This window comes from Rhinoraja longicauda, chromosome 1 (genome assembly GCF_053455715.1).
Source record: "Rhinoraja longicauda isolate Sanriku21f chromosome 1, sRhiLon1.1, whole genome shotgun sequence".
NCBI classification, from domain to species: Eukaryota; Metazoa; Chordata; class Chondrichthyes; order Rajiformes; family Arhynchobatidae; genus Rhinoraja; species Rhinoraja longicauda.
The window spans coordinates 2,634,827-2,649,967 of NC_135953.1; the positions used below are offsets into that span (position 1 = coordinate 2,634,827).

At 52.7% G+C, this 15,141-nt stretch overlaps 1 protein-coding gene across 1 annotated transcript in view; it reads right to left on the reverse strand.

Moving 5' to 3' along the window:
* LOC144598289 (uncharacterized) overlaps window positions 1-15,141 on the reverse strand; it is a 74,523-nt gene that overhangs the window by 17,270 nt on the left and 42,112 nt on the right. Inside the window, exons 11-12 of the mRNA XM_078408261.1 lie at window positions 13,575-14,655; window positions 7,490-7,615 (exon numbers count right to left, since the gene is read on the reverse strand). Coding sequence (XP_078264387.1) covers window positions 7,490-7,615; window positions 13,575-14,655 — 1,207 coding nt within the window. The remainder of the gene's footprint in view (window positions 1-7,489; window positions 7,616-13,574; window positions 14,656-15,141) is intronic.

Genomic DNA, 15,141 nt, shown 5'->3' on the forward strand with positions numbered 1-15,141 from the left:
AAAAAGGGGAGGTGCAACGAGACCTGGGTGTCCTAGTGCATCAGTCACTGAGACTGGTCACTAAGCGTACAGGTACAGCAGGCAGTGAAGAAAGCCAATGGCATGTTGGCCTTCATTGCGAGAGGATTTGAGTTTAGGAGCAAGGGAGGTCCTACTGCAGTTGCACAGAGCCCTGGGGAGACCGCATCTGGAGAATTGTGTGCAATTTTGGTCTCCTAATTTGAGGAAGGACATTCTTGCTATTGAGGGCGTGCAGCGTAGGTTCACCAGGTTAATTCCCAGGATGGCGGGACTGTCATATGATGAAAGAATGGGTTGACTGGGCTTATATTCACTGGAATTTAGAAGGATGAGAGGGGATCTGAAAGAAACATAAAATTCTTAAAGCATTGGACAGGCTAGATGCAGGAAAAATGTTCCGATGTTGGGGGAAGTCCAGAACCAGGGGTTGCTGTTTAAGAATAAGGGGTAGGCCATTTAGGACTGAGATGAGGAAAAACATCTTCACCCAGAGAGTGGTGAATCTTTCGAATTCTCTGCCACAGAAGGCAGTGGAGGCCAATACACTGGATGTTTTCAAGAGAGTTAGATTTATCTCTTAGGGCTAACGGAATCAAGGGATATGGTGAAAAAGCAGGAACGGGGTACTGATTTTAGATGATCAGCCGTGATCATATTGAATGGCGGTGCTGGCTGGAAGGGCCGAATGGCCTGCTCCTGCACCTATTTGTCTGTGTTTCTGCGTTTCTATGATTTTATTCTAACTTCAAGTATCCCTTGCATTCTCTGTCTCCATCCCTCCCACATCCTAGTTTTCCGGCCAGTCTGACTGTCCTCCTGATTAAACACAAGAAAATAACTGCAGATGCTGGTACAAATCGAAGGTATTTATTCACAAAATGCTGGAGTAACTCAGCAGGTCAGGCAGCATCTCGGGAGAGAAGGAATGGGTGAAGGGTCTCGACCTGAAACATCACCCATTCCTTCTCTCCTGAGATGCTGCCTGACCTGCTGAGTTCCTCCAGCATTTTGTGAATAAATACCCTGATTAACCTTGGTCTTTGTATACCTCGTCATCTTCCCCTCAGCTAACAATGATCTATTTTACATTTTCCTTGATCTCCCCTTTGATCTCCCGTTTTCACACCTTAGCATTTTAGATCTCTGGGTCTATCTCTCCCTCGATTCAGCCTGAGGAAGGGTCTCGACCCGAAACGGCACCCATTGCTTCCATCCAGTGCTGCCTGTCCCGCTGAGTTACTCCAGCCTGTGCCCAGAGCCCGGCGCTGGAAGCTGCAGGGAGAGTGTTTGTCGGCACTGGGCCTGTACTCATTGGAGTTTAGAAGAATGAGGGGGGACCCCATTGAAACTTACAGAATAGTGAGCAGCCTGGATAGAGTGGATGTGGAGAGGATGTTTCCACTAGTGGGAGAGTCTAGGACCAGAGGTAACACCCTCAGAATTAAAGGACGTTCCTTTAAGGAGATGAGGAGGATTTCTTTCGTGGTGAATCTGTGGAATTAATTGCTACAGACGGCTGTGGAGGCCAGTGGATATTTGTACGGCAGAGATGGATAGATTGTTGATTAGTGCGGGTGTCAGGGGTTATGGGGAGAAGGCAGGAGAATGGCGTTAGGAGGGAGAGATAGATCAGCCATGCGTAGGAAAAAAACTGCAGATGCTGGTTAAAATCGAAGGTTGACACAAAATGCTGCAGTAACTCAGCGGGTCAGGCAGCATCTCAATAGACAATAGGTGCAGGAGGAGGCCATTCGGCCCTTCGAGCCAGCACCGCCATTCAATGTGATCATGGCTGATCATTCTCAATCAGTACCCCGTTCCTGCCTTCTCCCCATACCCCCTGACTCCGCTATCCTTAAGAGCTCTATCTAGCTCTCTCTTGAATGTATTCAGAGAATTGGCCTCAACTGCCCTCTGAGGCAGAGAATTCCACAGATTCACAACTCTCTGACTAAAAAAGTTTTTCCTCATCTCTGTTCTAAATGGCCTACCCCTTATTCTTAAACTGTGGCCCCTTGTTCTGGACTCCCCCAACATTGGGAACATGTTTCCTGCCTCTAACGTGTCCAACCCCTTAATAATCTTATACGTTTCGATAAGATCCCCTCTCATCCTTCTAAATTCCAGTGTATACAAACCTAGTCGCTCCAGTCTTTCAACATATGACAGTCCCGCCATTCCGGGAATTAACCTTGTAAACCTACGCTGCACGCCCTCAATAGCAAGAATATCCTTCCTCAAATTTGGAGACCAAAACTGCACACAGTACTCCAGGTGCGGTCTCACTAGGGCCCTGTACAACTGCAGAAGGACCTCTTTGCTCCTATACTCAACTCCTCTTGTTATGAAGGCCAACATTCCATTGGCTTTCTTCACTGCCTGCTGTACCTGCATGCTTCCTTTCAGTGACTGATGCACTGACACCCAGATCACGTTGTACGTCCCCTTTTCCTAACTTGACACCATTCAAATAATAATCTGCCTTCCTATTCTTACCACCAAAGTGGATAACCTCACACTAATCCACATTAAACTGCATCTGCCATGCATCCGCCCACTCACACAACCTGTCCAAGTCACCCTGCAACCTCATAGCATCTTCCTCACAGTTCACACTGCCACCCAGCTTTGTATCATCGGCAAATTTGCTAATGGTACTTTTAATCCCTTCATCCAAGTCATTAATGTAAACATAGCACAAAAAGTAAGGAAATTTGTGTTTGGTAGATTATTTCTTTGTTGTAACAATGCTTCTTGGCAATAAATCTTATACCGTTGGAAAGCCTGTTTATTTCCCTTTTAAATGGTGCCACATTTGTAAGGAACATGCATTTGTGGGATGAGCAGCAGAGCTGAGTATATGGGTTGCGCCCATGAAAAATTTGCCAAATCTTCTCTGCCAATGCCAAACAGCTTATTCTGCCATTGACTCTTGTTCGGTGTTGTTTGGTGGATTGGATGATTGAAGTCTGAAGAAACAAGACATATTGGCAATTTAACAATTTATTCATTTAATAAACAGGAGCCACAGTAGCGTGTGGAAGAACCATACACAGCCATAACAGCCTGGCACCTCCTCCTCATGCTGGTCACCAGCCTGGTCACACACTGTTGTGGGATGGCATCCCATTCTTGTCAGCACCTGGGGGTACCAGAAGCTCAAAACAAGAGTCAATAGCAACAGCAGAATAAGCTGTTTGGCATTGGCAGAGAAGATTTGGCAAATTTTTCATGGGCGCAACCCATATACTCAGCTCTGCTGCTCATCCCACAAATGCATGTTCCTTACAAATGTGGCACCATTTAAAAGGGAAATAAACAGGCTTTCCAACGGTATAAGATTTATTGCCAAAAAGCATTGTTACAACAAAGAAATAATCTACCAAACACAAATTTACTTACTTTTTGTGCTATGTTTATATTGTAAATAGCTGCGGTCCCAGCACCGAACCTTGCGGTACGCCACTAGTCACTGCCTGCCATTCTGAAAGGGACCCATTTATCCCCACTCTTTGCTTTCTGTCTGTCAACCAACTTTCTATCCATGTCAGTACCCTACCTCCAATACCATGTGCTCTAATTTTGCCCACCAATCTCCTATGTGGGACCTTGTCGAAGGCTTTCTGAAAGTCGAGGTACACCACATCCACCGGCTCTCCCCTGTCAATTTTCCTAGTTACATCCTCAAAAAATTCCAGTAGATTAGTCAAGCACGATTTCCCCTTCGTAAATCCATGCTGACTCTGAATGTTCCTGTTAATGCTATCCAAATGCTCCGCAATTTCGTCTTTTATAATTGACTCCAGCATCTTCCCCACCACTGATGTCAGACTAACTGGTCTATAATTTCCCGTTTTCTCTCTCCCTCCTTTCTTGAAAAGTGGGATAACATTAGCTACCCTCCAATCCACAGGAACTGACCCGGAATCTATAGAACATTGGAAAATAATTACTAATGCGTCCACAATTTCTAGAGCCACCTCCTTAAGCACCCTGGGATACAGACCATCAGGCCCTGGGGATTTATCAGCCTTCAGTCCCATTAGTCTACCCAAAACTTTTTCCCGCCTAATGTGGATTTCCTCCAGTTCCTCTGTCACCCTAGGATCTCTGGCCACTAGAACATCTGGGAGATTGTGTGTATCTTCCTCAGTGAAGACAGATCCAAAGTACCGGTTCAACTCGTCTGCCATTTCCTTGTTCCCCATAATAAATTCCCCTGCTTCTGTCTTCAAGGGACCCACATTTGCCTTGACTATTTTTTTCCTCTTCACATACCTAAAAAAGCTTTTACTGTCCTCCTTTATATTATTGGCTAGTTTACCCTCGTACCTCATCTTTTCTCCCCGTATTGACTTTTTAGTTATCTTCTGTTGCTCTTTAAAAGAGTCCCAAACCTCTGGCTTCCCACTCTTCTTTGCTATGTTATACTTCTTCCCTTTTATTTTTATGCTGTCCTTGACTTCCCTCGTCAGCCACGGGTGCCTCTTACTCCCCTTAGAGTCTTTCCTCCTCTTTGGGATAAATTGATCCTGCAACTTCTGCATTATTCCCAGGAATACCTGCCATTGCTGTTCCACAGTCTTCCCTGCTAGGGCCCCCTTCCAGTCAATTTTGGCCAACTCCTGCCTCATGCCTCTGTAATCCCCTTTGCTATACTGTAATACTGACACCTCCGATTTTCCCTTCTCCCTCTCAATTTGTAGAATAAAACTTATCATGTTGTGGTCACTACCTCCTAATGGCTCTTTTACCTCGAGTCCCCTTATCAGGTCAGGTTCATTACACAACACTAAATCCAGAATTGCCTTTTCCCTGGTAGGCTCCAGTACAAGCTGTTCTAAGAATCCATCTCGGAGACACTCCACAAACTCTCTTTCCTGGGGTCCATTTCCAACCTGATTTTTCCAGTCTACCTGCATGTTGAAATCTCCCATGACCACCGTAGCATTACATTTGTGACATTCCAATTTTAGCTCCTGATTCAACCCTTCACCCATTCCTTCTCTCCCGAGATGCTGCCTGACCCGCTGAGTTAGTGCAACAATTTGTGATACCTCCGATCGATCAGCCATGATTGAATGGTGGAGGAGGCTTGATGGGCCAAGTAGCCTAACGCTGCTCCAGTCACTGATGATGGTGTGGGGTGGGGAGAGGGCGTGCTGACCTGGCCTGTAGATGGTGTGGGGTGGGGTGGGGAGAGGGTGTGGTGACCTGGCCTGTAGATGGTGTGGGGTGGGGTGGGGAGAGGGTGTGGTGACCTGGCCTGTAGATGGTGTGGGGTGGGGTGGGGAGAGGGTGTGGTGACCTGGCCTGTAGATGGTGTGGGGTGGGGAGAGGGTGTGGTGACCTGGCCTGTAGATGGTGTGGGGTGGGGAGAGGGAGAGGGCGTGGTGACCTGGCCTGTAGATGGTGTGGGGTGGGGAGAGGGCGTGCTGACCTGGCCTGTAGATGGTGTGGGGTGGGGTGGGGAGAGGGTGTGGTGACCTGGCCTGTAGATGGTGTGGGGTGGGGTGGGGAGAGGGTGTAGTGACCTGGCCTGTAGATGGTGTGGGGTGGGGTGGGGAGAGGGTGTGGTGACCTGGCCTGTAGATGGTGTGGGGTGGGGAGAGGGTGTGGTGACCTGGCCTGGAGATGGTGTGGGGTGGGGAGAGGGAGAGGGCGTGGTGACCTGGCCTGTAGATGGTGTGGGGTGGGGAGAGGGCGTGGTGACCTGGCCTGTAGATGGTGTGGGGTGGGGAGAGGGCATGGTGACCTGGCCTGTAGATGGTGTGGGGTGGGGAGAGGGTGTGGTGACCTGGCCTGTAGATGGTGTGGGGTGGGGTGGGGAGAAGGTGTGGTGACCTGGCCTGTAGATGGTGTGGGGTGGGGAGAGGGCGTGGTGACCTGGCCTGTAGATGGTGTGGGGTGGGGAGAGGGCGTGGTGACCTGGCCTGTAGATGGTGTGGGGTGGGGTGGGGAGAGGGCATGGTGACCTGGCCTGTAGATGGTGTGGGGTGGGGTGGGGAGAGGGCGTGCTGACCTGGCCTGTAGATGGTGTGGGGTGGGGTGGGGAGAGGGTATGGTGACCTGGCCTGTAGATGGTGTGGGGTGGGGTGGGGAGAGGGTGTGGTGACCTGGCCTGTAGATGGTGTGGGGTGGGGAGAGGGCGTGCTGACCTGGCCTGTAGATGGTGTGGGGTGGGGAGAGGGTGTGGTGACCTGGCCTGTAGATGGTGTGGGGTGGGGAGAGGGTATGGTGACCTGGCCTGCAGATGGTGTGGGGTGGGGAGAGGGCATGGTGACCTGGCCTGTAGATGGTGTGGGGTGGGGAGAGGGCGTGCTGACCTGGCCTGTAGATGGTGTGGGGTGGGGTGGGGAGAGGGTGTGGTGACCTGGCCTGTAGATGGTGTGGGGTGGGGAGAGGGTATGGTGACCTGGCCTGTAGATGGTGTGGGGTGGGGAGAGGGCGTGCTGACCTGGCCTGTAGATGGTGTGGGGTGGGGAGAGGGTGTGGTGACCTGGCCTGTAGATGGTGTGGGGTGAAGAGAGGGTGTGGTGACCTGGCCTGTAGATGGTGTGGGGTGGGGTGGGGAGAGGGCGTGGTGACCTGGCCTGTAGATGGTGTGGGGTGGGGTGGGGAGAGGGCGTGGTGACCTGGCCTGTAGATGGTGTGGGGTGGGGAGAGGGTGTGGTGACCTGGCCTGTAGATGGTGTGGGGTGGGGAGAGGGCATGGTGACCTGGCCTGTAGATGGTGTGGGGTGGGGAGAGGGCGTGGTGACCTGGCCTGTAGATGGTGTGGGGTGGGGTGGGGAGAGGGCGTGGTGACCTGGCCTGTAGATGGTGTGGGGTGGGGAGAGGGCGTGGTGACCTGGCCTGTAGATGGTGTGGGGTGGGGAGAGGGTGTGGTGACCTGGCCTGTAGATGGTGTGGGGTGGGGAGAGGGCGTGGTGACCTGGCCTGTAGATGGTGTGGGGTGGGGAGAGGGCGTGGTGACCTGGCCTGTAGATGGTGTGGGGTGGGGTGGGGAGAGGGCGTGCTGACCTGGCCTGTAGATGGTGTGGGGTGGGGAGAGGGCGTGGTGACCTGGCCTGTAGATGGTGTGGGGTGGGGAGAGGGCGTGGTGACCTGGCCTGTAGATGGTGTGGGGTGGGGTGTGGAGAGGGTGTGGTGACCTGGCCTGTAGATGGTGTGGGGTGGGGTGTGGAGAGGGTGTGGTGACCTGGCCTGTAGATGGTGTGGGGTGGGGAGAGGGTATGGTGACCTGGCCTGTAGATGGTGTGGGGTGGGGTGGGGAGAGGGCGTGGTGACCTGGCCTGTAGATGGTGTGGGGTGGGGAGAGGGCGTGGTGACCTGGCCTGTAGATGGTGTGGGGTGGGGTGGGGAGAGGGTGTGGTGACCTGGCCTGTAGATGGTGTGGGGTGGGGAGAGGGTATGGTGACCTGGCCTGTAGATGGTGTGGGGTGGGGTGGGGAGAGGGCGTGCTGACCTGGCCTGTAGACATCACTGCTGCTCTCCGAGTCCCCGCGGCCAATCCCACGCCTTGTCCCTGCACTGGCCACGTAGAACAGTTCCGAGCTGCCCGCCGGCTTGTAGGGCAACATCAGGGGAACATCTGCAAGACCACACATTGGGACAGGTCACAATACGTAGCAGCACAATTTGGCCATTCGGCCCATCAAGTCTACTCCACCTTTCAATCATCCTCTCAACTCCATTCTCCTGCCTTCTCCCCATAACCCCTGACACCGTTACTAAGTTGATACATCTGGTCTGGGTGATCTGCGACTTTGTTATATTACATTGAAGAGAGAGACGTGAGCTTGGCTGGTCGTGTTTGTGGGACAAACAAAAACTCAGCGGATCAAGCAGCATCTATGGAGGCAAAAAGGTATTGTAGATACTTCGAGTTGACACCCTTCCTTGGGACCAAGAATGTAAGGGGAAAACTAATTCTGCTCCTACAACTTATGAAAATGAATTAGGCCATTCGGCCCAACAAGTCTACGCCACCATTCAATCATGGCTGATCCATCTCTCCCTCTCAACCACATTCTCCTGCCTTCTCCCCATACCCCCTGACACCCGTGCTAATCGTACAATCGGAGATGCCTCCGGTCTGAAAAACAACCATCTATCTGTCTGTACAGCAGCCTGTGCAGCAGAATTGTGCGAAGGAACTGCAGTTGCTGGTTTACACCGTGAACATTCTGGTGAACGCCCAGAGTAGAGGATTGTAAAACTAGAGGGCACAGGCTTAAGTTGAGAGGGGAGAGATTCAAAGAGGGACCTCAGGGGCAATGTTTTCACTCAGAGGGTGGTCCGTATCTGGAACGAAGCTATAGAAGTGGACACAATTACAACTTTATATGAACAAAGTGCTGGAGGAACTCAGCAGGTTGGGTCGTGTCAAGGAAGGGAATGAACAGATAAGACTAGAAGACATACCAGCAGAATGAGGCCATATGGCCCATCGAGTCTGCTCCATCATTCGATCAGGGCTCATCTATTTGCCCCTATCAACCCCATTCACCTGTAATGTCTGACGGTCAGAGTCATGAGCATGGAAACAGGCCCTTCGGCCCAACCCCTTCATGACTGCCAACATGCCCCAGCTACAGTCCCATTGCCCACGCTTCCCCATATCCCTCTAAACCCCATGTACCTGTCCAAATGCCTTCTCAATGTTATCCTAGTACCAGCCTCAACTACCTCCTCTGACAGGTGTCACAAAATGCTGGAGTAACTCAGCAGGTCAGGCAGCATCTAGGAGAGAAGGAATGGGTGACGTTTCGGGTCGCTTCTTCAGACTGAAGAAGGGTCTCGGCCCGAAACGTCACCCAACCTTATGAACTTATGAATAGGTGACGTTTCAGGTTTAGTTTAGAGATACAGCGTGGAAACAGGCCCTTCGGCCCACCGAGTCAGCACCGGCCAGCAATCCCCGCACACTAACACTATCCTACACACACGAGGGACAAGTTACACTTATACCCAGCCAATTAACCTATAAACCTGTACGTCTTGGGAGTGTGGGAGGAAACCGAAGATCTTGGCGAAAACCCACGCAGGTCACAGGGAGAACGTACAAACTCCGTACAGACGGCGCCCGTAGTCGGGATCGAACCCGGGTCTCTGGTGCTGTCAGGCAGCAACTCTACCACTGCGCCACCATGCCACACACCATCAGACTGCTGTCCGAGCAAGGATTTTGACCCGAAACGTCACCTATCCATGTTCTCCAGGGATGCTGCCTGACCCGCTGAGTTACTCCAGCACTCTGTGAAACGTCACCTATCCATGTTCTCCAGGGATGCTGCCTGACCCGCTGAGTTACTCCAGCACTCTGTGAAACGTCACCTATCCATGTTCTCCACAGATGCTGCCTGACCTGCTGAGCTACTCCAGCATTTTGTATCTATCTTCAACCCTAGCAACAGACTCAAACCCCACCCCTAACCCCCCGCCCCCGAGACCCATGCACCAGACTGCCCCCACCCCCAGTACACAAACTCTGACTGACCCCCCCCCCCCCACCCCCTCCCTACCCTGACCCCCAGGCCCCAACCTACCCACTGTGGCTCCAGGCACCAGACTCCCTCTGGCCCATTGGCCTTGTCAGCAGCTTCCCAAACCCCTTACAGCCAGACTCCAGCCTGGCCCATCGGCCCCCCGCACTTAGCTACATTACTGCGACATCACAACCTGCAGTGGGGCCCAAACACCACCACCAAGGCCAGAACTATGGCCCGTGATGTCACAAACCACTGCCATGATTGCAAAGGAAATGCATTGTTCGATACCTGGCCCAGTAACTGGGCTTGTGTACTCTGGAATTTAGAAGGATCAGAGGGGGTCTTATTGGAACATATAAGATTATTAAGGGATTGGACACGCTACAGGGAAACATGTTCCCGATGTTGTGGGGAGTCCAGAACCAGGGGCCACAGTTTAAGAATAAGGGGTAGGCCATTTAGAACAGAGATGAGGAAAAAAAATTTCACTCAGAGAGTTGTAAATCTGTGGAATTCTGTGCCTCAGAAGGCCATGGAGGCCAATTCTCTGGATGCTTTCAAGAGAGTTCGATAGAGCTCTTAAAGATAGCGGAGTCAAGGGATATGGGGAGAAGGCAGGAACGGGGTACTGATTGTGGATGTTCAGCCATGATCACAGTGAATGGCGGTGTTGGCACGAAGGGCCGAATGGCCTCCTCCTGCACCTATTGTCTAAAACAGAAAGTCAGCCCCTGCTCTCCGGAAGCTTCAACCAAGTCGAGGCCCATGCACGTACGCAGGAGTATATTCAAGGCATATTTGAGTATAGAAGTTGGGAGGTCATGTTACAGATAGAGAAGATGTTGGTGAGGCCACATTTACAGTATTGTATTCAGATTTGGGCACCATGTTGTCTAAATTGGAAGGGTTCAGAGAAGAATCACGAGAGGACGTTGCCAGGACACGAAGGTCTGGGATTTCAGGAGAGGTTGAGCAGGCTATTCCTTGGAGCTCATCCTTGGATGAGGGGAGATCTTATAGAGATGTATAAAATCATGAGGGGAATAGATCGGGTAGATGCACAGAGTCTTTTGCCCAGAGTAGGGGAATCGAGGACCAGAGGACATAGGTTTAAGGTGAGGGGGGGGGAAAGATGTAATGGAAACCAGAGGGTTAATTTTTTTTAAACACAAATTGTGTTGGGTGTATGAAACAAGCTGCCGGAGGAGGTGCTTGAGGAAGGGACTATCGCAACGTTTAAGAAACATTTAGACTGGTACATGGATGGGAGAGGGTTAGAGGGATATGGGCCAAAAGCAGGCAGATGGGACTGGTCTAGATGGCACGTGTTGCTCAATGTGGGCAGGTTGGGCCGAAGGCTGAATGTCTCCATGACTAAGGATCCAGTCCACAACAATGTATGAGCTTAGTAGCCAAAGCAATAAAACCAATGTAATACATAATGGACAAGCCCATCAGCCCAACAAGTCCATGCTGACCAAGATGCCCCATCTAAGCCATTTGTCTGCCTTTGGCCCATATCATAAAGACATAAGGAATAGGTGTAGGATTAGGCCATTCGGCCCATCAAGTCCACTCCACTATTCAATCATGGCTGATCTATCTCTCCCTCCTAACCCCATTCTCCTGCCTTCTCCCCATAACCCCTGACACCTGTACTAATCAAGAATCTATCTATCCTTGCCTTAAAAATATCCATTGGCTTGGCCTCTACGGCCTTCTGTGGCAAAGAATTCCACAGATTCACCACCCTCTGGCTAAAGAAATTTCTAATTTCCTCCCTAAAAGAACGTCCTCTAATTCTGAGGCTGTGCTCTCTGGTCCTAGACTCTCCCACTAGTGGAAACATACCTTTCCACACCCACTCTATCCAGGCCTTTCACTATTCTGTATGTTCCAATGAGGTCCCCCTCATTCTTCTAAACTCCAGCGAGTACAGGCCCAGTGCCGACAAACGCTCATCATAGGTTAACCCACTCATTCCTGGGATCGTTCTTGTAAACCTCCTCTGGACCCTCTCCAGACCCAGCACATCCTTCCTCAGATATGGGGCCCAAAATTGCTCACAATATTCCAAATGGCACGTGACCAGCCACAAAGCCTTCAATCCCCTCGTCCACATCATTAATATACAACGTGAAGAGTAGCGACCCCATAACTGACCACTGTGGAACTCCACCAGTCACTGGCGGCCGACCAGGAACGGCCCCCTTTATTGCCACTCTGTGCCCTCTGCCATCCAGTCAGCCTGCCGTCCATGCCAGTATCTGCCCTTTGATGACGTGGGCTCTCATCTTCCTTAACAGCCTCACACGTGGCACCTTATCAAAGGCTTTCTCAAAATCTAGGTAGACATCATCTACTGGCTCTCCTGTGTCTGTCCTGCTATTCACTTCTTCAAAGAATTCCAGCAAGTTTGTCAGGCAAGACCTCCCCTTCACAAAGCCATGCTGACTTCCGCCTATTTTATCTTGAACTTTGAAGTACTCCGTAACCTCATCCTTTATAGTAATGGACTCTAAAATTTAGAGGTTATCCACTTTGGTGGTAAGAATAGGAAGGCAGAGTATTATCTGAATGGTGTCAAGTTAGGAAAAGGGGACGTACAACGAGATCTGGGTGTCCTAGTGCATCAGTCACTGAAAGGAAGCATGCAGGTACAGCAGGCAGTGAAGAAAGCCAATGGAATGTTGGCCTTCATAACAAGAGGAGTTGAGTATAGGAGCAAAGAGGTCCTTCTGCAGTTGTACAGGGCCCTAGTGAGACCGCACCTGGAGTACTGTGTGCAGTTTTGGTCTCCAAATTTGAGGAAGGATATTCTTGCGTTGTATATTAATGATTTGGACGAGGGGAATGAAGGCTTTGTGGCAAAGTTTGCAGATGATACGAAAATAGGTGGAGGGGCAGGTAGTGTAGAGGGCGTGCAGCGTAGGTTTACAAGGTTAATTCCCGGAATGGCAGGACTGTCATATGTTGAAAGACTGGAGCGACTAGGCTTGTATACATTGGAATTTAGAAGGATGAGAGGAGATCTTATCGAAACGTATATGATTATTAAGGGGTTGGACACGTTAGAGGCAGGAAACATGTTCCCAAATGTTGGGGGAGTCCAGAACAAGGGACCACAGTTTAAGAATAAGGGGTAGGCCATTTAGAACTGAGATGAGGAAAAACTTTTTCAGTCAGAGTTGTGAATCTGTGGAATTCTCTGCCTCAGAAGGCAGTGGAGGCCAATTCTCTGAATGCATTCAAGAGAGAACTAGATAGAGCTCTTAAGGATAGCGGAGTCAGGGGGTATGGGGAGAAGGCAGGAACGGGGTACTGATTGAGAATGATCAGCCCTGATCACATTGAATGGCGGTGCTGGCTCGAAGGGCCGAATGGCCTCCTCCTGCACCTATTGTCTATTGTCTAAAATCTTACCAACAACTGAAGTCAGAATAACCTGTTATCAGATGTTATCAGGCAAATGAACCCTCCTAACAACGAGAGAGTGGTCCTGAACTACCATCTACCTCAATGGAGATCCCAGCACTATCTTTAATCGGACTTTACCTTGCACTAAACGTTATTCCCTTTATCCTGCATCTGTACACTGTGGACGGCTTGATTGTAATCATGCATTGTTTTTCTGCTGACTGGGTAGCACGCAACAAAAGCTTTTCACTGTACCTGGGTACACGTGACAATAAGGGCAGCCATGGTGGTGCAGCGGTAGTGTTGCTGCCTTACAGCGAATGCAACACTGGAGACCCGGGTTCCATCCCGACTACGGGCGCTGTCTGTACGGAGTTTGTACGTTCTCCCCGTGACCTGCGTGGGTTTCCTCCGAGATCTTCGGCTTCCTCCCACACTCCAAAGACGTACAGGCTTGTAGGTTAATTGGCTTGGTAAATGTAAAAATTGTCCCGTGTGGGTGTAGGATAGTGTTAATGTGCGGGGATCGCTGGACGGCGCGGACCCGGTGGGCCGAAGGGCCTGTTTCCACGCTATATCTCTAAAAACTAAACTAAAACTAAAAATTGAATCTAAATAAGCGAAGCAGGTTGCAGCACTGACCTGTGTTGCCGGCTTGGCCAGAGACGCTGGTGGTTCCTGTGGTCCTCGGTGCCGTGCCCGAGGGAGTTTCCTCGGTGGAGTCGTGGCCCTGGGCCTGGCCTTGTGCCGATGGTGGTGGCGACTGACCCAGTCCGGACGTCTGTGTGGACACGTCCACCTTGCTGCCGCCCTTCACCGCAGGAAGCCGCTGACCTGCCCCGTCACGACCCGGGGTTTGCCCGGCCTCGGGGGTCGGGGCAACCGAGGGGCGCTCGAACAAGAGGGGGAGGGAGGGGCAGAAAGCCGGCACGGGCATTGGCAAGGGGGGGTAAGGTGGGCCGGTGTGGGCCGCTGCAGGGGCAGAGGGGTGGGGGGGAAGTATCGGTGTGGGGTGGGGAGGGGTCGGTGAGGGCTGCCGTCCCGGGTCCGGACCCGACCACTGAACGTCCGTGTCCGTGAGCCGGGACGTCCGCAGGGGCGAGGGAGGGGTGCCCAGAGTGTCGGGCCGGTTGGGGGACAGGGTGACCCTGACGTGAGATACCACAGTCCGGGTAGGGGAGCGGAGGGGGGAACAGGACTTGCCCACCAGCCAAGGGTCACCCCACGGCCACCGCCCCTTCTCCCCTCCGAGCACGGCCTCGGGAGAGTGGGCAGGCCCAGGGGAGGAGGAGGCCTCCATGGGAGGGGGCGTGGGGAGGGGAGCAGAGGGTGGGAGGCTGGTGGGGAGGGGAGTGGAGGACCGGGCACTGGAGGGGAGGGGGGCAGAGTATGAGGCGCTGGATGGCTGGGGAGCGGAGGGCTGGAGGCTGGAGGGTTGTGGAGCGGTGGGAGAGGTGCTGGAGGGTTGTGGAGTGGTGGGAGAGGGCTTCCTGCGGGAGGAGAAGGTGATGGCAGCGATGGGCCGTGCTAGCTGGCAAGTAGAGAGGCCAGGCACGAGCTCCCCCAGCCTGTCCATGGCCCCTCCTGCAGGTCTCTGCGGCTGGAGTCTTGCTGTGCCGAGGGACGGGAGCGTGGCGAGGGGGTGGGCCGGCCAGACGGGATCTGCAGATGAGGAGGGGTCTGACTTCAGCGATGAATCCTCGGCTCTAGCCCACCACGTTTCCTGCCAGAGACACCAGCATCAATCTGTCTGCTCGCCGGTACAGCCCCCACCCACCCAGCACAAAGGTCACAGGCTTAGTGTCTCAGCACGGATACAGGCCCCACACACGGGCACAGGCCCCACACACGGGAACAGGCCCCACACACGGGAACAGGCCCCACACACGGGCACAGGCCCGACACACGGGAACAGGCCCCACACACGGGCACAGGCCCGAGCCCCACACACGGACACAGGCCCGACACACGGACACAGGCCCCACACACGGACACAGGCCTCACACACGGGCACAGGCCCGACACACGGGCACAGGCCCGACACACGGGCACAGGTCCCACACACGGGCACAGGTCCCACACACGGGCACAGGCCCCACACACGGACACAGGCCCCACACACGGACACAGGCCCCACACACGGACACAGGCCCCACACACGGACACAGGCCCCACACGGACACAGGCCCCACACACGGGCACAGGCCCC